This window comes from Anolis carolinensis, chromosome 1, assembly GCF_035594765.1.
Source record: "Anolis carolinensis isolate JA03-04 chromosome 1, rAnoCar3.1.pri, whole genome shotgun sequence".
NCBI lineage: Eukaryota > Metazoa > Chordata > Lepidosauria > Squamata > Dactyloidae > Anolis > Anolis carolinensis.
The window spans coordinates 80536653-80562297 of record NC_085841.1 but is presented as its reverse complement, the minus strand read 5'-3'; the positions used below and the strand labels follow the sequence as shown (position 1 = coordinate 80562297).

The window sequence follows — 25645 nt, the reverse complement described above, 5'->3', positions numbered from 1 at the left end:
CTATGCAAACTACAAAACAAAATGTAGATATTGTTGTGACACTCTTACTAGGTCAACGAGAAGCACAACATCTGTCACACTAATTTTCAAATCCCATTCGCATCCTTGTCACAGAAATGGGGAAGAAGTTGTGCAGTTTTTAAAAACTAAATAAATATGAAAATGTTACTCCTTTTTTAGTACTTTTGTTCCCACTCATCTAATAGTCATAGGAATTGCTGACTGATCTTTATGTCTGCATGGACCCTCCTTTTAAAATATCCAACCAAGCAAGATGCAGACTTCTGACACCATCATTTTTCTAGTCCTGCATGATTTCTTTGTTTGACAAGAAGGCAGTAGACCTTTGAAAGGTAGTGTATTTGAATCCCTGCTTGGCCATGTAAACAGCTGGTTGACACTGGGTACGTTGCATGCTCTCAACCCCCCCCCCTCACCCTTTAAACTTACCCACCACAACAATTTTGGTTGGCCCTTAGGTTATTAAATGGCATCACCAAAATGTCTACTTAAGTGTTTGAAGTTTGAATTATAGTGATCTTTCTTCAGATATCCAGAGAACAAAATTAGGATCTCCAGATCTCTGGGAAGTTCCATGTATATTGTAAGTTACCACATGGTAAATTGTGGCCTAGTGACACTCAGTTGTTGTGTGTATGAATGGGGCCAGGATTAAAGAGTTCAAAAGAGTTGCATAACTTTGTGGATGCTTCAGACTTTTCTTAAACTTTTACTTCCATTCTCCCATGCCCTTTCTTCCCACAGGGCCTTCTCTCTTTAAAGTCTGCTCTTCACTGAGTATGATCTTTGCCCCTTCCTCTTTCTTGAATCTGCTTTGTTCTGTATAGAGGTTTACAGAGTCAGTGGTGCTGGGTGGGCATGTTTGTTTTGTTTGCAGACAGAGAAGCATGGGAAGTCATTTTATGATTTGGGAGGGTCAGTCTCACTGAATTTAAGAGCACCTGTCCCAGGAGGTTGCTTGCAGAAAAAAAAATCACAATATATAGCCATAGGAGCTATTAACAGGACAGTGAATTTTCTGCAGCAAAAAGTCAAAAGTCTGCCAAGAGGCATGAAATGCAAAAAACCCCAAAAAAAACAACAACCCTGATCTACATAAGTGAAGCACATCGACCAGATGTTGGTCTGCCTCAACTCAGTAGGGGCAAGAATTCGTGCTGCTTAAATGAAGATAATAAAGAGGTTCGCCATATCCGAAGCCATCGGCGTTTTGCAGCTGAATGTGTTTATTAATGAACTCTTGTATGTGAACTTTGTGATTGCTTGGGTGTTTTGTCTTGGAAAAGTGTGAGTTCCAGGAACAAAGGTTTTCAGAGTGTGTGCAAGTATTAAATTAGGTAAAAGTAAAGGTTTTCCCCTGACGTTAAGTCCAGTCATGTCTGACTCTGGGGGTTGGTGCTCATCTCCATTTCTAAGCCGAAGAGCCGGCATTGTCCGTAGACACCTCCAAGGCCATGTGGCCGGCATGACTGCATGGAGCGCCGTTACCTTCCCGCCAGAGCGGTACCTATTAATCTACTCACATTGGCATGTTTTCAAACTGCTAGGTTGGCAGGAGCTGGAGCTAACAGCAGTCGCTCACGCCGCTCCTGGGGATTGAACCTGGGACCTTTCGGTCTGCAGCTCAGTGCTTTAACGCACTTCGCCACCAGGGCTCCTAATTAAATTAAATTAAATTAATAGAAGGGATATTTTTAAAGGAACCCTTCTGATGATGAATGAATATCTATATATATAAAAGAGTGATGGAATCCTGGCGACCAACAAAACAACAAAACTACAGGCCCCCCAACCTCGAAATTTGACAACATAACCCATCATCCACACCTCTAGGTTGACACAACAAAAAGAAAAGAAAAATAAAGTCCTAATTAGAGGGAAAGGAATAATTGTTTTTATCCAATTGCTGCCATTTAGAAGGCTAACCTCTGCCCACTTGATCTCCTAGCAACCTACTCAGCCCAGGGGACAGGCAGAGTTAGGCCTCTTCCACACTGCCTATAAAGTACAGTTTATCAGATTTTATTATATGGCAGTGTAAACTCAAAGCCCTTCCACAGAGCTATATAACCCACTTATAATCTTATATTATCTACTTTGAACTGGATTATATTGACTCCACACTGCCATATAATCCACTTCAGTGTGCATTTTATTCAGCTGGATAGAAGGGGCCTCATATAATCCAGTTCTAAGCAGATAATATAAGATTATAAATATACAGTACAGTCTCACTTATCCAACATAAACAGGCCGGCAGAACATTGGATAAGTGAATATGTTGGATAATAAGAAGGGATTCAGGAAAAGCCGATTAAACATCAAATTAGGTAATCATTATACAAATTAAGCATCAAAACATCATGTTATACAACAAATTTGACAGAAAAAGTAGTTCCATGTGCAGTAATGCTATGTAGTAATTACTGTATTTACAAATTTACCACCAAAATATCACAATTTAAAACACTGACTACAAAAACATTGACTACTAAAAGGCAGACTGCGTTGGACAATCCAGAACATTGGATAAGTGAATGTTGGATAAGTGAGATTCTACTGTAATATGAAATAATTACTGTGATAGAATAATACAGAACAATATAATCTCTAAAGCCAGGACAGTAAATAAAGAGCAACACTCTGAAAGCAGGAAAATTGGAAATTCCAGAAAGGAAACAATCAGGGCCAGCTAACACCTCCCAAGGAAGGATTCTTCCAGAAAGGAAGCTGAGAAGGGAGTGAAGCACTGTCTATTACCAAAGTCATTATTATTACTATTATTACTATTATTATTATTATTGTGTTGCGATCAACCGTGAAAATGAATACAATCTGGCTCCAAGTATTCAAAAACACTAAAATCAGAATATATAAAAATTACTGTGGTATAGTAAAACAGAACAATACAATCTCCAAAATCAGAACACTAAATAAAGAACAACACTCTGAAAACAGGGGAATTCCACACAGGGAACAATCAGGGCCAGCTGACACCTCCCAACAAAGTCTTTATTTATTATTTATTTACAACATTTATACCCCGCCCTTCTCACCCGAGGGGATTCAGGGCGGCTCCGAGGGGACTCAGGGCGGCTGAGTCTTCCCATCACCAAAGTCTGGCAAATCCTCTGTTTTCTCAGGGCCACAGACAGTAGAAGCACATAAAATATCGCAAACAAAACCACTCTGAAAACAAGGGAATTCTAGACATGAAACAATCAGGGCCAGCTAAGACCTCCCAACAAAAAATTCACTCAGGGAGGAAACAGCCAGGCTTTAAAGCTGCAAGGCCATTACATCCTAATCATTTCCCCTAATTACAGCATTCATTCAGGTTTGAATTGGGGGAGCGGACAGAGCCCCCACTGTTAGCCCCAGCTTCTGCCAACCCTAAAGTTCAAAAACAGGCAAATGAGAGTAGATGAATAGGTACTCTTTCGGCGGGAAGGTAACAGCACTCCATGCAGGCATGCCACATGACCTTGGAGGAGTCTACGGACAACGCCACCTCTTCGGCTTAGAAATGAAGATGACCACCAACCCCCGAAGTCAGACACGACTCAACTTAATGTCAGGGGAAAACCTTTACCTTTTACCTTAACTACCACCAGTTCCTCAGTACTTTATTTCCCATACCACCATACTTCACCACAGCAACGCGTGGCCGGGCACAGCTAGTATTCTGTATATAAATCTGTCTCAGTGAGCCTTGATTCTTTGCATGCTTTCATTTATAAAAGGAAGAAATGTAGAATGTGCTACGATTTTCCCTGTAGTCAGAAAAAATAATACCGTCTAGGGTGAACCATCTTTTAATTTCTATCCAGTGAAACACCAATGTAGCGTTCAAGTTCTTAGGACAGTAAGAACAAAATATCTCATCTAGCCAGTGATATTTTTTAAAATGAATTAGGCAAATGAACTAGACAGAGATGGGAGTCCTTTGGATAGTTTGCAAAGTTTAGATGCTAATCATCTGTATTATAGATTTGGAATATTGCATTACACCTGTAGCTATCTCTCGTGTGAAACTAATAAATAAAAAGGGGTGCTAAGTCTTCTCTTACCTTACGCAGGCAAATCTTTAATTGCATCATCACTCGTACTGCCCCAGGAAATAAGTTCATCATTTCATTGGGATTTTGGCAATTTCATATCCTCTTGATCTCTGTAGATTTGCTGTTCATCCAAAACTTCTGAGTTTTATCCAAACACATTTTTGTGGCTTCTGCCTATTGTGAAGTATTTGTGAGAGATAAAATATGTATATCTTTAATTATTTCAGGGGTGAGGAAATACAATGAAGGATTTTTTTATTTCAGTTACTTTGGATTTCTTCAGGGTTAAGCTTCCTAAATGATCATATTGTAGTATTTCAAAAATATTATTTAATTTACTGATTAGGTAAGCAATATTTTTAGTTAGAAAGTGGATGAAAGAAATCAGGATGCAAAGAGTTGTTAGCCACTTTGAGACCCGGCATGGAAAAAAGAAGGGAATAATAAACATAACCATTTGGGAGTGGGGCTCAGTAAATTTCCTATAATGAATCTATTTAAAAGAGTCTTTCAATTTTTGTAATGAGTAGCCGGTAGTGCAGACAGACATCTTGCTTTCTGGAGAATACTTTTCTGTCTGAAGGTGTTTGTTATGTGCTGGAGAGCTGTCCAGTCTAAAGTTAAAGAAACATGAGAAGGGAGATCGGGGACTCAAGAGGTATTATTTGTGGTCTCTGTGTGTCACACATAAAGTTTCTGCATCTGGGCAAAATGTCAGCTAGAAAACTCCGGAATTGAAGGATGTCAAGACAAGAAGACCTTCTGTCTTATACCATCTGTGTTTATGGCTAAACTACTGCTTCCTTTTTAACCACACAGTGGAGGATTGTTCTCTGTGTCTTCAGTTTTTTGACAGAGACTGAGATGCTCTTCTGCCTTTGTTTATATATTTCCAATTATCTTTTATTTAAATCATTTTACTCTCTTACATTATTTACATTTTAATCTCCTCTCTCAACTTTCCATGGATGTTCCCTAATGAGTCATAACTTCACTTTATGAAGTCTTTCTCCATAACCCATCCTTGTTTGGGTGCAAAACGTTTTGGACCCATGCTCTAATGTGAAAATAATGGGCTCTACATCTTAGGGAATATCTAGGGCAGATTTGCAACTTGTTTTTTCATCAAAAAGAGGAACATTATTGCATCTAATCTCCAAGAAACCATGGAGGACCACAAGAGGGGAGGGATGCACAAGATGGGTCCTCAACCCTGCCTTCACTGACACACCAGTAAAAAGAAAAGGGGGTGGACGAAACATAAATTGAGCAGCAGGCACTCACAGCCTGCATCAATTGAACCAGCTCTCCCTCCCTTCTTTGAAATTTCCTTGAGTAAGTCAGAAAAGAAGAGATGAAATAAGAGTAGGATAATGGTTCCTTTTTAAAATGAAACTATTTCCACGCACAGAAGTAACCCTACTGGTCTGTGCAGTATAATGAGAGAATGAGAAAAAAGGACTCTAGTGGCCCTTTTGTGACTGTTTTATATTTTAGCACAAGCATTTGTGGGTATTAGGCCACTTCCTCAGATGCAGTGGATGAGAAACGGCATTGATATATAGAAAAGCTCATACTAAAATATAAACCATTTTAAAAGAAGTTTTAAACATTCTCCTCCCTCTCTTTTTCTTTTCATTCATCCTCAAATGTTACTTACAGTTTTTCTTCTTTAGCATATTTTCTTTTCACCAGAACCATGAGTGCACTAGAGATTTTTAAGAGTTGTGAGGATTGTGAAGGCTCATATTGTGAAGCGTCCATGAGACCAGGCAGGCTAGATTAAAACCATATTCTAGACAGTCTACCTGGTATCTCTCAGAATCATTCATTTTGTTTAATTAAGTCAAGTCCATTTGGAAACAGACACAGACTGCACGGAAGGACCTCTGGTGTTAGGATAAAGAGCTTCCTTTTGTTATTCCAGTATCCTGGCCAAAAGCTATATTTTGACATGGCTAAAGTGGAGAAACTTGGTCTCTGCAGTTATGCTGGAAGAAAATTGCAAAAATTACATGTTGCTTCCTTTATTAAAACAATATTTGGTATTATTTATTGATAACATGATAATACCATGAGCACATTCCTAAAGATGACTGATCTGGCTAGAGTGACACATGTCTTAATTATATTTCATTGAGACTAGATTATGCAATGTCCTGGGGACTGCTCTCGGGAACGTCATCTTTAGCCAAATTCCTAATTGGGTCTGATTTTAAGAAGCACACCATTTCCTTATTGCAATAGCTCTACTGGCTATTGCTTTAAGGCATGATTCAGAATGCTGGTTATGACCTATAAAGCACTATAGATCCAGGGTGTCTGAATGACCCTGTCTTTCCTCATGAAGCTATTCAAGTTCTGAGATCTTTAGAAGAAGGGCTTTTATTGATGCTACCTTCCTCACAAATACATTTGATGGGAACATAAGAAATGGCCTTTGGGATAGCATCTCTTTGGCTCTGGACCACACTTCCTAGGGAGACTGTATGGCACCTTCTTTGCAATTCTTTCATTGTATTTGTTCCAACATGCCTTTAGAACAATGGTTCCCAACCTGTGGGTCTCCAGATGTTTTGGCCTTCAACTCCCAGAAATCCTAACAGCTGATAAACTGTCTGGGATTTCTGGAGTTGTAGGCCAAAACATCTGGGGACCCACAGGTTGAGAACCACTGCTTTAGAAACTGAGTGTTTTCAAAGGCAAAAACTTTCTTTAGTGTGCTGCAAATAAATATTCCTTTGCTTTTAAATCTGGGATGTTTAAATGGTTTTATTTCTATAGCCAATCTAATACCATTTCAAACATCATTTTTGAATGTTGTTGCCTAAATTTAGTTTTCCATGCTCCTCTTTTTATCTTGTAAGTCTCATTCCCAGTTTTTGGTAGAGCAATGAAATATAAAATAATACAAGACAATATTCTACATGTAGCTATTTCATGTAAACATCACATATGAAACTTAGCAGTGGAAGACAGAATGAGGATAAAGAAATTTCATTCCCATTTCATACACAAGAAACCTGATGCCTGGAGATATTTTGGGAGAAACATTATGGAGGCTGTATTTCTATCAAGGCCTTCAAAGCATATTTTGTTGTTCAGCCCCAACCTACAACTTTATTGTAAAGAAAAATCGGGTTACATTCTACTGCAAAATAACAGAAACTATATTCTATTCTATTCTATTTACAGTAGAGTCTCACTTATCCAATATAAACAGGCCGGCAAAACGTTGGATAAGCGAAAATGTTGTATAATAAGGAGGGATTAAGGAAAAGCCTATTAAATGTCAAATTACATTATGATTTTACAAATTAAACACCAAAACATCATGTTCTACAACAAATCAACAGAAAAGGCAGTTCAATACATGGTAATGTTATGTAGTAATTACTGTTTTTACGAATTTAGCACCAAATCATCACAGTGTATTGAAAACATTGACTACAAAAACATTGACTACTAAAAGGCAGACTGCGATGAATAATACAGAACGTTGGATAAGTGAAGGTTGGATAAGCTAGATTCTACTGTATTGTATATTTGCAAATGTTAAGCCAGGCTCACACATCCCTGTCTTTCCAACGATTGTTTAACTATGGTTTAGTGTTCTGATGTGCATTGAAGTTGACTATAGTCCACTCTTTGCTAGGATTTGATTGGGGTTAAAGCTTTAAAAGTTCTACAAAAACTTATTAGCATTTCAGAAATATTGAAAAGGAAATGAGAAAATCATCACAATTCTTTTGATGAATATAAACCGTCATTACTAGACAAGTTTCTGTCAATCATTTCTATCTGTTTACCACAATACCCATTAATTGCTTCCTAGTATTCTTCTTTGCAGGAAAAAGATTAAAATGATATGGGCCAGAAACACATTGGTCTTTAGATATAAAACTTTGCAACTGCTTTAGAAAATGTAGCCTTACAGATCCAACACCAGTATTTACTAGTCATTTCCCTAATGCTATGCTGCGGCTTACTTGGCAATGTTACAAACATTCACAGCTGCACAAATGATGTTGCTAAGATCACAACAGTAGCCATGGATACCTGCATATTTTCATTGCTTTATTAATGTGCGATTCATTTTTCTGGAAATAACATTAACTATATAAGAAAACACAGTGAAACTCCAATAGCAAGTGTCATGGGTTGGATAGCAATTTACTTATAATTTCCTTTAAAGTAGTCCATGAATTCATTTGATTTGAGAGCCAATGTGGTGTAGTTGTTTGACTATTGAACTAAAACTCTGGGAGACCAGAGTTCAAATCCCTGGTCAGCTATGGAAGCTCACTGGGTGACTTTGAATAAATCATATTCTACTAGCCTAAGAGGAAGATAGTGGCAAACATCTGAATAAACCATGCTAAGAAAACCCTAGGAAAACCCTATATCATAGTAATCTTGAAGGCACATAACAACAAGTCCACAACTATATCACCTGTATGTAGGGAAAGCAGTGTGCCCAATAAAATGGAGCCAGAAGAGGACCTTGAAAGTTGCAAATTATTCTTTTTGACAACTATTACCAATACAAAAATAGATTGTTTAATTTTTTGGCACTAAAGCAACCTATGATTGACATGTTTGGTTTTCTGTGTCCTTGAATGTCCACTTTTTTGACTAGATTGCTGTTTCCCTGTGTTTCCTTTGCATGCACTTTTCTTGTTGCTCTTTTGAAAAAGTGCTCTGGCAGAAAAAACAATCTTCAAAAGAACAAAGAAGAGAATTTAGACTCACTTTTTCAATTCCTTGAACCAAGCTGCAGGAAAAGTAACTGAACTATAATGGAAGGAAATCACAATCTATCCATTCCTAATCACTCATAGAATCCTAGAGTTGGAAGAGACCTCATGGGTCATCCAGTCCAACCCCCTACCACGAACCAGGAAAATCGCAATCAAAGCACTGCTGACAGATGACCATCCAGCCTCTGCTTAAAAACCTCCAAAGAAGGAACCTCCACCACACTCCGGGGCAGAGAGTTCCACTGCAGAACAGCTCCCACAGTCAGGAAGTTCTTCTTAATGTTCAGGTTGAATCTCCTTTCCTGTAGTTTGAAGCTGTTGTTCCTTGTCCTAGTCTCCAGGGTGGCAGAAATCAACTTTGTTCCCTCCTCCCTATGACTTTCCCTCACATATTTATACACGGCCATCATGTCTCCTTTTAAGCCGCTTCTCATAGGGCTTGTTCTCCAGACCCTTGATCATTTTAGTCACCCTCCTCTGGACACATTCCAGCTTGTCAACATCTCCCTTCTATTGTGGTGTCCAGAATTGGACACAGTATTCCAATTCATTCATAACTTTGCTTAGTTCACTATGTCTAGATCACTTTTCTGCATAAGTAGAATATATATATATATGTGTGTGTGTGTGTGGGGGGGGGGCAATTAAGACATAACAGTATTTTTAATTATTCTGAAGGATGCCATCCAGAATCAGAGAAATGAAACGCTAAAAAGCAATGTGATTTGTTTATACATAAAACGGTCCATGCATTAATCGGCAGGCAAGAGTGGATATGCAGCTAGTGCTAGATTCAGTGCTTATACAAAATTCATAATTTCACTTGTTGCCTCATTTCACTCTTACTAATTGGCATCTTCAAGTTATACAGCTGCTTCCTTTGAAAACAAAACCTGAATAATATTTTCAGACTCAGACAACCAAAGAGATTAGTGTCTAACTCCTTTAAGTGTATTACTTACACTAGTTATGATGTGCTGAATTCATCTCATAAAATCTTCTCGATTATAGTTCTCTGCTCAGATAATGCTCTGAGTATGTGTGTGTGTAAATCTTGATTTCATTTGTTTCATAAGGCTCCTAAACCATCTCGAGTTACAGTTCTTTATAAACTTTCCTGGTCATAAACTCTATTAAATAAAGTCAATTTTATTTGGAAAGGATTTTGCTGCCACTTATTTGTGTAATGCAACTTATTTTTTCTGGTTTATTGTCCTCTTATCAATGTTAGGATTTATTATTACGCAGTTACTATACATTATACAACACAATGATGATAATGATGATGATACATAAACAATGTAAGTAATATGCAAACTAAATAAAATGTCCATTTGCTTTGGGCTATTTAAAACAGGGGTGAGCTAGTTTAGAAGTTTTGTTTGTTTGTTTGTTTGCAGTGCACTAATAGTTCTGAAGACAAACATGCTGTCAGAATTAAGGAACACAGTACCACTGAGCAATAGGTTCAGTCCTGGAATATGTTTTCAATAGTAGTATTATGCTTACAGATCTTTCATTCTTAGTTAGCCTCCTCTTATTCCAAATTGTTACAGATTTCATTTGTCAAATTTGAAGTAGAGAAGGCTTTAATTTGTTTTTGTTAAATGATTTCAAGTAAGAAACCCTTGGAAATCATGCATACCTCATCCTAAAATTTATCAGTGAATGTACTTCCTCCGCAGTCTTGACTTAGAATGTCCTGTAAAACTGTGAGGTTTTGGGGACCTCTTAAAACATTTTCTGGTGTCATTTTTTTATCAATTCATTGTGACTAGAATCTGTGAAGCGGACAGAGATAATATGTCTCCATGGTTCAATCACAAATAAAATAAAGGGGAGTTCAAAGCCTTGTCCCATGGCAGATGGTGATGTATAGCCAACCACAACATGAAGCAGATCAACAGTGACATGGAAGTACTTGTGGACCCTTCTACCCACATGGAATGTTTAGGACACAAATACAAGAAAAAGTCAGCAGGAGAATAAGATGGTCTGTCTATCTTGCTTGAATTGAGAACTATGCAAAAAAGGAGCAAAACAAATTGCTACCAAATACCGGTTGGCAAGACAGAATGTTGACTCTTATGACTATGCAAGGATTAAGTGCTAAATTCTTTTTTGTTTTTCATCTGTCTGTTAAATTAACAGCAAAGAACAGTGCTAAAGCGAGGGCACTCAAAACTTGCTCAGACAGGAAATTGTATGTGTTATTGTTTTGTTCTTTTTAATCCCTAATATCAAATGTGCTAAGAATGAAAGCATTTTGGTGAGTGGTAGCAAAGGAGAAATGTTGAGTTTGGCTATTCTGGGACATGTTTGTGTGTGTGTGTGTGTGTGTCTACTGCAGTCTTTCCAACATAGCAGCAAAGACAGTTGGAAATAACTGTTTTATGTCTTGCAGTAAGACTAAGTGCTTACCTACTCTTCACATTTAAATGAAAAGGGCTTATGTCCACCAACAGTTGTAGCACTTTTCATGCTAAGATGTGAGACAAATGTGGAGATATTTATCTTCCAGTCAAAGAAAGTGGTGTCACTCCATGTCTCCTTTCACACATCAAAATTAGACCCTTACAAAGCAAAAGGAAATATGTGGCCACCTGTCCATGTTTCCCAGATATCTTGTGCAGCTGTTGGCAGTCAGGAGAGGAGAGGGGGAGGAAGGGAATTTCCTCTGAGGTAGTAGTCCCTGAGGGACGGGTGGGAAGATGGTGCTATCCCCCTCCCCGCTCTCTCTTGCTGCCTCTCACAATGCCAGCATCTCTGTTTAATTTTGGCTTATGTATTGAACCTTCATCTTTATTTCCTCATGTAGGTATAAGTCTGCATGTTAAAGACTATTTATTTGTAGCTATTTTATTTATTTATTTTGTATCAAAAACATTGCATAAATTAGTATAAAACTGATAAAAATAGAAGGAACACAAACGGCTAAATATCTTTTGACCAAAAAGGGCAACAGCGATCGCATTATTTGTAGCTTAAGTTGACACACTTATCCCTTTGTTCTCAGAATCGGGTTGGGCAATCAGTCAGCATATTCATGAGTTCAGCATGTATGGATTCAACCACCCACAGCTTGAAAATACCCCCCCCCCAAAAAAAAATTCCCAAAAGCAAGCCTTGATTTTGCCATCTTATACAAGAGACACCACTGTTTATAATGGGACTTGAGTATCCATGGATTTTGGTTTCCACTGCAGTCTGGAACTGTATTTATTTTCAGCATTTACACTGCATTGTTTAAAATATCAGAGATCATTAAGATCTGTTTACTGAGTTGACAACCATTCCTTGAAATAGCTATTTTCTTATGATAATTATTTTTGCAATGATTGTAGTTTCTATCTCCAACTTTATGGTTCATAGCTTAGATTCCGCTGATTTTTTACTGTGTTGTCATAGATAGGATTATGATGAGATGCAATAAAACCACATTGCCACCCAACAGGACAGTAAGAAAATTGTAATACCGTAAAATGTGTCTGGGGTTCTATGCAGTCATAAAACTCTTGTTGCGGAAGTGACTCTGTTAGGTCTGGTTAAAGAACCAGGTATCCAAAAGCACAGTTGCCGTGGTCTTCTACCCAAACAACAAAACACGCAGAGCCTTTTGTTCTTTCCCAAATAAGCATGAAGTCTCCAACACACTCTCCAAACCACCACAGGTTTTCCAACACACTCTCCAAACCACCATCTGCCCCTCAACAACTCTTGTCAACCCACATCAAACTTACTACAACCTACAATGTGTGTCAACAGTTGGATGGAAATGTGAACAGAATGATTAGGACAAAAGTGAATTCAAAAAGAGACAGAAAGACAATAAATGAATAAACAATAACTATGGATATGAGATGAAGATGCCATTGTTAAATTAGTTTTAGACTTGAACTAGATAAAAGGAATTGGGCATCAGGAAGGAAATGTACAGGAAGAAGTTTGAAGAACTCCATAGATTAGGTATTTCTAGTTGCAAGACTGATGCAAGCAGAACTTCAAAATCAGGGAATTGTTTCATTCCCCTCTCTCCTCCTTCTCCATATTTCTCCACAGAACAAAATTTTAACCTCACAGAAAGGATTTGTGACAAAAACATTATTGGAACATAGCAAGACTTCTGCTGAATGTCAGGTGGATTAATGAGAAAAAGTTATTGTTTTTTGAATACAAGGCACTTCTGCTCATAGATTTCTCAATTTTGTGTCTCAGTAACCCCATCTCCTGGGAAAGGGAAAAGCTTGATGCAGTTATCCATGGACTGGTGCCTTAAAATGAGGGCTTCTTCACATTGACTAAAAATCTTGGAATTTGGCTAGAATTATAGCTGTAATTACCAGGGTTTCCCCCTGATATATATATATAGGACACTTTTACTGCTGCACTTCGTAAATTTCCAGTGCTATCCATGTTTTATTCCCACTGTGGATTTTTTCACCTGTCCCATAAGTTTGAATGTGCTCTGAAGTAAAAAGCTTAAATACGCTAAAAGCACCAGATTCCATTTGATCTTGAAAGCTAAGTAAGCTCAGCTTTGGTTAGTACTTCAGTGCTAACTGACATAGGATATATTTCTGAAGAAGGAAATGACAAAAACACATTTGAATATTCCTTTTCTAAGAAAATCCTATTAAATTTTGGGTTGGCAGGAAAGTTAAGGCACATACACATGCCATATGTCTGTATCCATGTTTACATTTCCTTTTACTGTGTTTTTCAGTGGTCCCACTAAAGACAGCTCGAATGGGGACATAGCATAGCTTAAATCTGAAATACGCATACGTTTGAAGTATGGCCATTGTAACTTAGAGACAGTCAATTTTTCTCTTTTCTCAGTTCATCACACAGTTCTACTCATCAGAGGCATTATGCATATGTCGCTGTTAATCCATTGCTTGAATCAATGGCTGGACATAGGGGTAGGAACTCTGCACCATCTCTCTGTAAGATAAATGTCTGTTTTGATTTTGAAAACCCTTTGTGGGGCAGAGAGGGGGAAATTCCAACTCCTTTGAAAAAGGTTCACTCATATTTTCCTGAATTACTTGAGTAGCTGGTATTTCTGCTGGCCTCTGAAGTATTTTACCAATCACGATCTGGAACAAAGTTCTAAAGCAGTTCCAAGTCTTCCTGCTGAATTTGGATGTGTGACTGGGTCTTGCTCTGTAGCTCATCCTTAACAACTGACAAAATATTTACTCTGTTCAGTACAGAAAAGGGTAACTTTTTCCAAAATATTATACAAGGTTGGACGCACAAAACAGACAATGAATTTTTGAAGGGGGAAAAGAGTGGTTTTATGCAGCAAGCAATTTTGATGAATTGTTTTCCAGAAAATCATGAGAACAGTGTACCGACAAACCAGTATTCACACATTATAAAATAATTTTGTACAAATTACAGGAAGAGATTAAAGGAATGCCATGGAGAGGTGACCTAAGAGATGCCAGATCCTAGTTGGTGAAAGAAGCAAACTGTATACTCTGGCTATATTATGAACACAAATGTACATATGAAAGGGGGGGGGGGAAGGAAGGGAAATGGCTGCTTTAAAAAGTGTTATGCTAAGAAGTTTCAGGGAGAGAGTGCTAGATGGAGAAGGTATATAACAAATGCTCCTATTTTATTTTTTAATGTGCATATTATTTGTAGTCAGGAAATTGAGTTATATATATATATATCTATATCTACCCCACCACCATCTCCCTGAAGGAACTCAGGGCAGCCAACAAAATACAGGGAAGTGCAATTATGCAATTCTATCTTTATTAGTAGTCAATTTGTTAGTAGCCAATGTTTTAGTAGTCAATGTTTTCAATACATTGCGATGTTTTGGTGCTAAATTCATAAATAGAGTAATTACTACATAACGTTGAACTGCTTTTTTTGTCAGTTTGTTGTAAAACATGATGTTTTGGTGCTTAATTTATAAATCATACTGTAATTTGACGTTTAATAGACTTTTCCTTAATCCCTCTTTATTATCCAACATATTCGCTTATCCAACATTTTGCTGGCCCATTTATGTTGGATAAATGAGACTCTACTGTATCTAATCTAAAATCACTCCAGTGCATTATTAAATACTATGCACTGTTATAGGTGGAGTCAGGAAATCCTAGCAAGTTATTCATCAAATTCTTATGCATTCAGTATTATCAGTTTGTTTTTGTGCCATATTCATTGTTTGGAACTAGGTTTTCTTTCGAACTATATTCTTTTCTATAAGTGCAAAAACAATAAAGGAGTGCTCTAGAAACAAGAAAACCATATTTCATTATAATCTAGCATATCTGGCACAAACCTTTTCACTGGTTTCTATATATAGGTTTTAGTAGGTTTTTCCCTAGCCCCATAAAAGTACAGAAATAACTAGTAGTTATTCAAGTCATGTGAATCACAGCCAAATTATGTTGTTGTTAAATTTTTGTCTTTTTTTAGTTAACCAGTTTCTGGCATAATGTTGACACAATTATCACTGCATTTGTATGCACTGATGTCATTTAATATTGTTGGGCTTTTTTGTCTTGCTTCACTTTTAAAAAATAAGCAGTTTCCATCTTGTGCTTAAAAACTAAATAAATGTCAAATGAACCTTGTATAGAAATTTAGGAGGCTTTTAAAAAAATAAAATGTTAATTAGAGTGAAGTAATTTAGTGGTTTAAGATTATTGTACACTGGCTGCAAAGAAATGTAGTGCCTAACATCTCAGTTCAGCCAGCAATGAAAAAGCTTCTTTGATACTTGCTGGCCAAGCCACCAGATCAAAGCATTTAATAAAGGCAGGCTTGAATGATCATGGAGAAGCACTATAACATGAATTTTGATACAGGTAGTAGTTAACCTAAGAAAATAAATTATGGAAGGCAAACCAGAAACAGGTTGCTGTCTTTTTTGAATTAGTTAATGTAAATGCTGAGCTGATCTGCATAAATAAGGAGAGAGACAGCTACTAGGCCTCCTTTTGTTCTGCTGTACATTACTCTTTAGCATGAAAGCCAGTTTTCTGAAGAGCAAAGCTTTTTATATCTGTGGTAGCTCTCCATGATATCAAGAACTGAAATATTCACATTTTGAGTCATGTGAAGAGCCGTCACAGATACAGAGGTTTTCCCCTCTGTCATCTCTCTACATTTGCAAGTTATACATTCATGGATTTGATTATTCACAGGTTACTATATTTGCTGCCACTTCCATTGCTGCCCTACACATGACCAAAAAGATATATTCCCTCTAGGCATTTGTAGGTCCTCTAGAGTGTCTATAATCAATATCTAGTGGAGGTTTACTTTAGAATCACCCTAGAGGATCTACAAATGCCTTAGAGCAGTGGTTCTCAACTGGGGGTCCCCAGATGTTCTTGGCCTTTAACTCCCAGAAATCCTAACAGGTGGTAAACTGACTGGGATTTCTGGGAGTTGTAGGCCCAAAACATCTGGGGACCCTAGGTTGAGAACCACTGCCTTAGAGGGAAGTGTCCTACAATGTCATTCTATGGTAAGAATCTGGTAAGTAACAGCAGAATTGGGAGATGTCTTCTGAAATTATAGTGCATTGTAAATGGTGAATACCGATAACTGAAACAACTCTTTGCTTGCTTTGTCGTATGGACTTGTAGACCCCTTTTGTATGTGGTTGTTTGATGTCATGTTCAATGATATAAACAAGATCCTTTTAAAAATAGAGACCCGATTACTCTTTTTATTTTTTCCTTTTCCCCAGATATACATACATAATTTGTGTGTCTATCTACCCATCCCATTCTTATTATTACTTTGTTCTTTGTTTGAAGAATCCTACAAACTCTTGTGAACTTTAACCTTTCCTAATAAATGTATTATCCTGAAATGATTTGCAATTTTTATTCATAAAAATAGCATTCATTATATTTTGGAAGGATACCAGTCCAAATCTAATGTTCTGTTGCCAATTGTAGAGAAATTTCCTTTTCTCTTAGCATTGTTTACTAACCAGAAGCCATGTCTGAAGGGGTTCTCAGCCCTCTAGATTCAGTTTGTTGGAGCTCATCTAAACTCTGGAGCATCCCTACATTTTGGGTCTGATGTGAACAGCTGGACGAGCTCATTCAAACTAGTCTAGCTGTCCACATAGGTCAACACCACCATTTCGCTTTTCTCCTTGCTGTTGCTGGGCTCCTTTGCTGACATGAGCAAAGACAACCTAGGAAAAACCTTGAAAACATGGCTCTTTCGCTGCGCTTTTGGAGAGTAACCATTTTATATTTCTTTTCTGTTGCTCCCCCTAATATCTATCCTCCAGAATACCCCACTCCCTTATGACCCTGTTCGCTGTGGTTTTTATTTTTATGTCTTTCTCACCCCGAGTTTTAACTTAATGTTCATGTGGTCTGCCCTTGTTTTTATTGTCTCCTTGTTTTATTTTGTAATGGATATTATTTACTGTATTGTTTATTGTATTGTGTTGTGCTGTTCTTTTATATGCTGTTTACATTGTATTGTTTTGGGCGTGGCCCCATGTAAGCCGCCCCGAGTCCCCATTGGGGAGATGGTGGCGGGGTATAAATAAAGTTTTATTATTATTATTATTATTATTATTATTATTATAAAAGAAAGAGGATGTCAGCAAAGGCACCCAAGGATAGCCAGCAGCTCTCCACAGTCAGCTGTCCCAGTGACAAACAACAGCCCAGGTAAAACTGACTGTATAGCACTGCCAAACCAACTAAGAGCCAACTGGAAGGTCTAGAGTATGCTCCTGCTTCTGTCATGGTTTAGGAGAAGGGAATGAAAATAGCTCAGCTGAATCTGAGGCTAGTCCAAAGCAGCAGTGCTCAGGACCAGCCCCAGAATTAGGTGCCCATGTAGATGAGACCAAAGTTTGTGTACATTGAACCATCAGAAACCAAAGGTATCACTCTCAGACACCCATGTGAGCAGTTTCAGATTTCAGAGGATTTAAGATTACTGGACAAGAATTGTTTAACCTGTTTAAGGGCATAGGGACTCTATTCTTTTTTTCAGTTGACAACTCAAATAGAGGTATTCTTGTGTTGTTGTTTTTTCTCTGGAACTTTTTACATCTGTTTCAGTAGTAGTAAAACATAACTGTAAAAGAGAACTATGCCATGCTTTAAAAAATGGCACCTTACATTTACAACTAACACAATTGTTCTTGACATCATAAAAATGTCCTGCCCAAACTCTTAGAAAATGCAGTTTATTCATTCTGCTGACAGGGAGCCATTTGCCCCTTATATTCTAAAACCTGGTATATCTAGAAAACTTGTTAGCATAAATATTTATCTTAAAAATCATTCCAGAAATTTTGCTCTCCTGTAATCAATTCACCTTTCCCTGTTACCTGTTCAGAAAAGAAAAACAGAATCTAGATTTTATAACACCTTTTTTCTTTTGCAATGGCTGTGTTTTGATACCTTGCAGAGTCAGTGGTGTTATAAATAATGAATCATGAACCTGCAGCTTAATACCACTGAGAAGACCACAGTGCAGCCAAATGTTCCACTTACTATACAAACCGGGCAAAACAGATCTAAATTTGGATTTTATAAATATTCAGTCAAAATCAAATCATAGAATCTCAACCTCCACCTGCTATTATCAGCAGTGAAACTGAGTGATTTCTTGCTGTGTTTTATTTTGACGGAAATATTTCTTGATCACTCCTTGTTTCCTTTGTTTTCTTCCTCTCTATGAGAGCACCAGCCTTTGGGAGAGGGTTGAGTTAGGTACATGAGGGCAATGGGGAGAAGATTAATCGAGCTTCATGTCATACATTTTGGATCTCCCGAGCACCACATGTAATATAATAATTCTTCAAATTCCCTTTTAAGGTTGCAAGATTGAAAACTTGGGAAGACTCCCCTACTAACAGTTTGTAGAAGAAGGAATTCCAGCAAGTTGCTACAAAGTAATAGGAAATACCTGGTGAACTTACAACCATTCAAGTTACAGGAACTGTCTCCAGTTTGGTCTGAAATTTAAAGGCCATATCAGAGATAGTGAACCCGGTGCTGTGGCGCAGACGGGAGAGCAAACCAGTTGCAATTAACTGCAATGAATCACTGACCAGGAGGTCATAAGTTCGAGGCCCGCTCGGAGCTATGTTTGTCTTGTCTTTGTTCTATGTTAAGGCATTGAATGTTTGCCTATATGTGTAATGTGATCCGCCCCGAGTCCCCTTCGGGATGAGAAGGGCGGAATATAAATGCTGTAAATAAATAAATAAATAAACCTCATCTCAAAACTACATCCAACACCTTGGATGGCTCCTTCAAAATTCAGATTAAAACGTATAGTGCAGTGATGGGCAACCTTTTGTGTTTGGTGTGTCAAAATTAATCAAAAAAGCCAAGCATAACTTGTGTGGTGTGTCACTTCGAGAAAAACCCCATAATTTTGCGATATTTATAGTTTAAATAACAAAAATGTATAATTGTAACTATATTTAATAGTGTTCCCTCACTTATCACAGGGGTTACGTTCCAGGTCCACCCGCAATAAGTGGAAATCTGCGAAGTAGGGACACTGTATTTATTTTAATAAATATAGCATCCATCCCTCCTTCTCTCCCTCCCTACCTCTTTTAATGTACCGTATTGCTTGAAGCCACTCCCTCCTGTCGCATCAGGGAATATGGCTCCGAGGGCCTGCACTGGCCGAGCGGCGGGCCTCTTTCCTCCCCCGCTCCGGCTGGATCCCTGAGGGCCCCAGTTGGGATGGCGTCCCTGCGCATGGCGCTATCCCCGCCGCCACCCCAGGGATTTGGAGCAAGCCATACTTGGATGAGGGAGCTCAACTGGAAACCAAAGCCACCTCTGGCTGGCATCAGGCAAGTGGGTGCTCCCCTCAAGCCCAGGCCAAGCTTACCTGGCACCTCCTGCAGCCTGCACTGCCTGCACCACTTGATGTGACTGGACAAAAACCCTCCTCAGAGCCACAGCAGTGGCTTCTCTTTGTGCCCGGCCCAGCCTCGGAGGCCGGTGGTGGCTCTCATTCTCTTTCCTCAGCTCCCCTTCCCTTCCCTCGCTATGCCTGGACGACGCTCCCCCTCCTTTTCTGCTCCCTCATTTGGGGCTTTGGCCACTTACCCTGAACTGAGGCAGCAGCCCGGCCTGGTGGAGCCCCTTTTGCCACACTAGCAGCAACTGCCACACTACAGCAAATGTTTCATCCTTGGCTACTGCACCTGGCCGTGCAGGAGCCAAGGATGAAACGTCTTTCTTGGCACGCAACCGCGTGTCAGCAAAAATGGCTAAGCATGTCAGTGCTAACACGCATGTCATAGGTTCACCATCACTGGTATAGTGGATTCAACACCGACCAGATATGGAAGCCACTGGCCATTGTGAAGTCAATATTAATACTATAATGTTAGAAAATCAGCGCTATCTGGTCTTTTCCCACCATATCCTCTTGATATTTGCTTCATTAAAACAATAATTCCTAACCTTGCTGTGGGCATTTATGTGCAAACACAGTACAAAAGTTGTCAATGTGTTGTTTTACTAACTTGCCTTTGATTAATGCATTTTTCTACCATCTCGCCCTTCCTGACTCAAGTCGCAGAGTTTGTAGAACATATTTCAAGCCAAATTGGCAGCCATAAATTTCCATCTCTGCTGTCTCTAGCAGCAGTAGGTATCTGTTTGTTCTGCCATCCTTGAACCATCTGCTCCAAGTTGTATCACCTCCACATTCTTCTTTTAAGGCACAATGTATGAAGAAAAAGGTGAGATCAAATCATGCTCAGAACAAATGTAAATGAAGAATCTCAATCTTTGGTACAATATTTCACAAGAATAGATTGTAATGAAAATTACAATAGTGGTGTCACCTTTCTGATACTCCAGAAACAATATCAGAACATTGGCAATCACTGTTGTAATTTCCATTATAATCTATTGTGTGCTTGTTAATTGCTTCTTAATAATTATCTCCTTGTAGGGATAGTGCTGATGTTCATTAACATGTTTTCCTGATTTGTTTCATAAACAGCAACAAGCATATTTTCCCTGTTCAAATATTTAATAATTTGGGAATAGATCTGGGATCATTGTATAAACTTTTGATTTAGCTCAGAAGTCAAAATCACATCTCCAAAAAGTGTTTTTTTTATTAAACATGACAGATTTTTGTTGAAGACGTGGAAGAGGTGAAAGTGAAATGCCCATTTTATTTTATTTCTCTGTATAAGCGTTAAGCTGTTAGATTGCTTACAAATGTGGAAACTTTAGTGGAAACTAAGGCAAGCCTAGAGGAAAGACTTACACCGATCATAACCAAACAACTTTGGTTAAAACATTTCACTGTGCCACCATGTCAGTTTAAATAATGGAATTATAACACCATTGAGTGTTTAAATCTAAGTAGACAATATTGCACTTAATGAACTTTTTCAAAACCGGATTTTGAGATTGTTTTTAGATTGCTTTAGACTCCTAAGACTGCTTTAGACTCCTAAGACTGCTTAGGAGTTGTTAAAGGTTATTTTAATGTTCTAAATGTTTTTTGTGTTACTTTAAATTGGTTTTTATTTGTTCATCACCTCGGGAGCCCTTGTGAGCTGGAAGGTGATACAGAAATACTTTAAACAAGCAAATAAATACATGTAGATCATTTAAAGATTTGATTTTTCACTTTTAGAATGTGTGACAATAATTGAGCATTGTAATCCTTGTTAATTGTCCCAACAGTCTTAGAGTAGTCTTAGAAATGTTGCTAGAACACGGCCATGCAGCTGAGAAACCACACAACACCCCAGTGACAATACAGTCTTAGAATACCTTCAAATGTCTACAATCTAACTGTGTAAATGTAGAGAATTGTAGAAGATGGATGATGTCCAACACTGTGCAAGCAAACAGTCTTCATGTGCAATGAGACATCTCCCTCACTGCTTTCCCTTGCAAGCCATGGCACCCAACCCATGCCTCAGGCTCTTTCAGCCCTTCCTTGCTGCCCCTTCACATGGGGCATTCCTTTATGGAAAGTTCTGAGAATCACTGGCACATTCCTTTTTACTTTTGTCATTTCCCAGTTCTTTGTCTTTTAAAAAGCTCATAGCCTAGTGTTGTTGACTCTCGAGAGAAGCCCATTTATGAATCTCATCCTGGAATCTACATGAGGATGTACCTAGCCACAATGGCACTGAACTGCTCTTGGGCATTTAAGTAGATAAACTGCTTGGCCCAACTCACAGTGCATCATAAGGGTCTGGAAGATGAGGTCATGTGGGAAACTGGTGCAGCTGAACTGAAAGGAATGTGAGATCAAGAAGAAGGCAGAGTGGGATTATTTCTGTGTTTGGTTAGCTGCACCTGGGAGTGTGGAGATAGGGATTTTCGAGGCCATTGAACAGAGTCAGCACTTCAAACAAAAGTTTGGGGATTGGTGCTCATCTCCATTTCTAAGCTGAAGAGCCAACATTGTCCATAGACACCTCTGTAGACTGCATGGAGTGCCATTACTTTCCCGCCAGAGCGGTACCTATTGATCTACTCACATTTGCATGTTTTTGAACTGTTAGGTAGGCAGAAGCTGGGGCTATCAGCAGTTCACACCGCTACCTGGATTCAAACCGCTGACCTTTTGGTCAGTAATTTCATCAGCTCAGTGCTTAATCAGTTGTGCCACCAGAAGCTTATCCCCTTATAGTATCCATGCAATATAAGGGAACCTGAATGACTTGTATGAGATAACTAATTTGAGGTTTATAATTGATGACCAACTCCTAGTGAAGACTGTGCTGACAGGGTTGTTGTATGTCTTTCGGGCTGTGCTGACATTCTGAGGGGCTGGGGATAGGGGCAGATGTTTTTATTCTCTCTTCATTAATGATAACAACTGATTAACAGTCCCCTTCTTCTACCATTTCTGTCATGTTCCATGGAATGAAAGCTGTGGCCTGCCACTTGGACTTACAAAAATGTGCTGTCCTCAAGCCACCTTACATTGCTTAGTTTTATGCGGAGACCACATCACCATAAAATCAACCTCAAGTAGCTGTTTCTGGCCTGAACTCTAGGAAATTCTAGGAAGAGGAAATCCAGGATTTATTAAAATAATAATTAGATTGGCAATTTGAAATGGTAGCATTGGAAGGCTCAGGCAGTGTCTCACATCCTAAATTTGAGGCACCAGATTCAAAACAATTATCATCATCATCATCATCATCACGCTTACTGACAGCAAGTGAGAAGGGGTTGGGAGTTACTTTTGTCTTGGTAAAATATGATACATCTAGAAATTAGAGCCTAAGTCAAATTGCTATTCTCCACTGATTTAATGGGTAGATTAGTGAGGACTACCAATTGAATCTAGGCTAAGAAGTGGATTTGCTATAGCAGTATGTCTCATTCTGACAAACCTCATCTGCTGATAAACCTAAAGTGCTGATAATAAAACCAGTAGTAAATTTATTTATTATTATTTTGATTCTCTATCCAAGATGACTTACAACATAATTAAAATCACAAATAAAGCTTACATATTAAAATACAAATTAAACTGGTTATACCTATAAGAAAAATTAAAACCGTGTTAAAAAAACTATAATAATAAGTAAGCAGTAATATATTTTAAAGTTCAGTATATCCTTTTAACATGTTAGACTGGGCAGTTGCTAAAAACTCAGGTATATACTATATCTACAAAGGAAGGAAGGGAGCAAAACAAGGGCATTGCCATTCAGTAAGAATTCTGCAGCCACCATAAAAAAAAACCCTTCAGTATCCAATTTCAGGAATTGTACTTAAAACTTCAGCTGAGTACTTAAAAATAGACATCTAAAGAAATACCTAAATAGGCAAGGTCACCAGAGGAATGTGAACACAGCAAATAACACAACTACTCTTCAGTGCTAAAAATGTGAAAATTGAAGGAAAATTAAATCCGGGGGGGGGGGGGGTGTCTGTGCTTTGATGTGCTTAAGCACAGGACCCCATTGGCTGGGGGAGAGGCATCTTCCTGCCATGTGGTGCAATTCTAAATTTGGAGGCGTTCTGTTTTGGAATGATTCCAAGCAGAATTATAGAATGGATAGGCTATGGGAGTATGCCACAAAGCTCGTCCTCCTTTTTACCCCTCTTTGGCAATTGACATCCCTCCACAGGGCTATCTTCCATCCCTTGCTTGCTGTTTCTGTTGTTAGTGGCTGTCACCAATCCATTAATATTAAGACTAATATACCAGTATACTCTAATATGTTGATTTTTATAAGTGTTTGCGTAAAAAATTGAAATTGTTGTGCAAGACAGACTGTGTTAGTGCTACTGGACACTGTTTTTATAGCAAGACGTGTCCCATGCTCAAACAGGTTAGCAAAACAGTAAATTCTTACACTCTAAAGGGGTGTTTTATTTATTCATTATTTATTTATTTCCCACATTTGTACCTGAAGGGGACTCAGGGCAACCTTACAACAGGCAACAATTTGATGTCAACAACATACAATTCCGAAATAAACAATATAATGGAAATCCAAACAGTTAAAACATCAATTATTAAGATATCAACTAAAATCACGCAAATTCAAATCAAAGTCTCCCAGTTGTCAATCCCATTAATTCATTTCAGTGGCTGTCACTTTTAACATGAAAACTTCAAAGTGCAACTCAAAGTACTTGTCCCTTCAAGAGGTAAGACACAGTGAATCACATGAGCCCTACACACATTTCTGGTATTGCGGCCTTGCCCAACCTGTACATCTTCACATGCCTTTATATACAATCCCACCTGTGCTAGCAAATTTAGCCACTGTTCATGCATCATATGAATTATAGCCCATGATATCTGGAGGACACCGAGCAGGAGGAAGTTGATGTGGAGAAATGCAGTGTTGTGGACTCTCACATATATTCAGAAGGAATATCTGAAAAGCAGAATGCTCTTACATGGTATCACAACATACAAGCTTCCCCCAGATTGAAGCACTTCTTCAATTTCTGAACATGTCCTTACCAGTATATGGTTAGAAACATGAACTCTAAAACTCAAAGCTTGCAGCTAAGCAAACATAAATGTATACAAACTTGACCGGCTTTTCAGTTGCAGAATTTGCTATAAGTCTAAGTTCAGACAACAAGTTCAGTCTCACATACAAGGGTCTGCCCAGAAATTGGTGACTGAAAGAAAAATGCTCATTGTTTTGTATTTGGGCTGTAATCTTTGCAAATTGCCATTCAGAATTATCCGAAGGAAAATCATTCTTTGTACATTTAGATTGAAGATTTCAAAAGCAAAAAAAAAAAAGGATTTTGGAAAGTATTGTGAAATCACAATCTAAATGCATAATGCATTTCTGAGTGACAACTTGCAAATGTGGCTGGAACATGTGCTGTTAAGCTCTTATGTTTCAGCCATCTGAGGAACTCATCTGAACTGAAGAAAAAATTGTTATAACATTAGTCAAATGCTATGGTATACCTATGAATATTTGTGAGAGGATCCCAGTTAAATGGAAAGATTACATCAGTTTTGTTTTCTTTCTATAATCTTACAAAACTAACAGTTATTTTGCCATATTTTCTCTTCCAACTGAGAGCAGTTGTAAGTATTAGTATTAAAGAACTATATCTTTTCAAGAGAAGGAAATGCTTTTACTGTCCAAGTCCGATATGAGATTTAGCTTTGTTTTTAAAATGGGATTAATCACTAATCTTTCTTAAAGTGAATACAGGCATTGCCCAGTTAGAGCATTATAACTAAAGAGAAGGCACAGGTACACTTTTTATTTTCTTATATTTCTTATTCGTATTTTAGATCTCAGCTCTATTCAGTGATAAAGAAGGAAAATACATA

The 25645-nt window shown here is 38.2% G+C and overlaps 1 protein-coding gene across 2 annotated transcripts in view; it reads left to right on the top strand.

Moving 5' to 3' along the window:
- The window catches only part of aig1 (androgen induced 1), a 139229-nt gene that overhangs the window by 81564 nt on the left and 32020 nt on the right, over positions 1-25645 (top strand). Inside the window, exon 4 of one of the 2 annotated variants that reach the window (XM_008122293.3) lies at positions 18679-19094. The exons of the other annotated variant lie outside the window; for it this stretch is intronic. Coding sequence (XP_008120500.1) covers positions 18679-18726 — 48 coding nt within the window. The 3' untranslated portion in view covers positions 18727-19094. Of the gene's footprint in view, positions 1-18678; positions 19095-25645 lie in introns of those variants that run through there. 2 annotated transcript variants of the gene reach the window in all.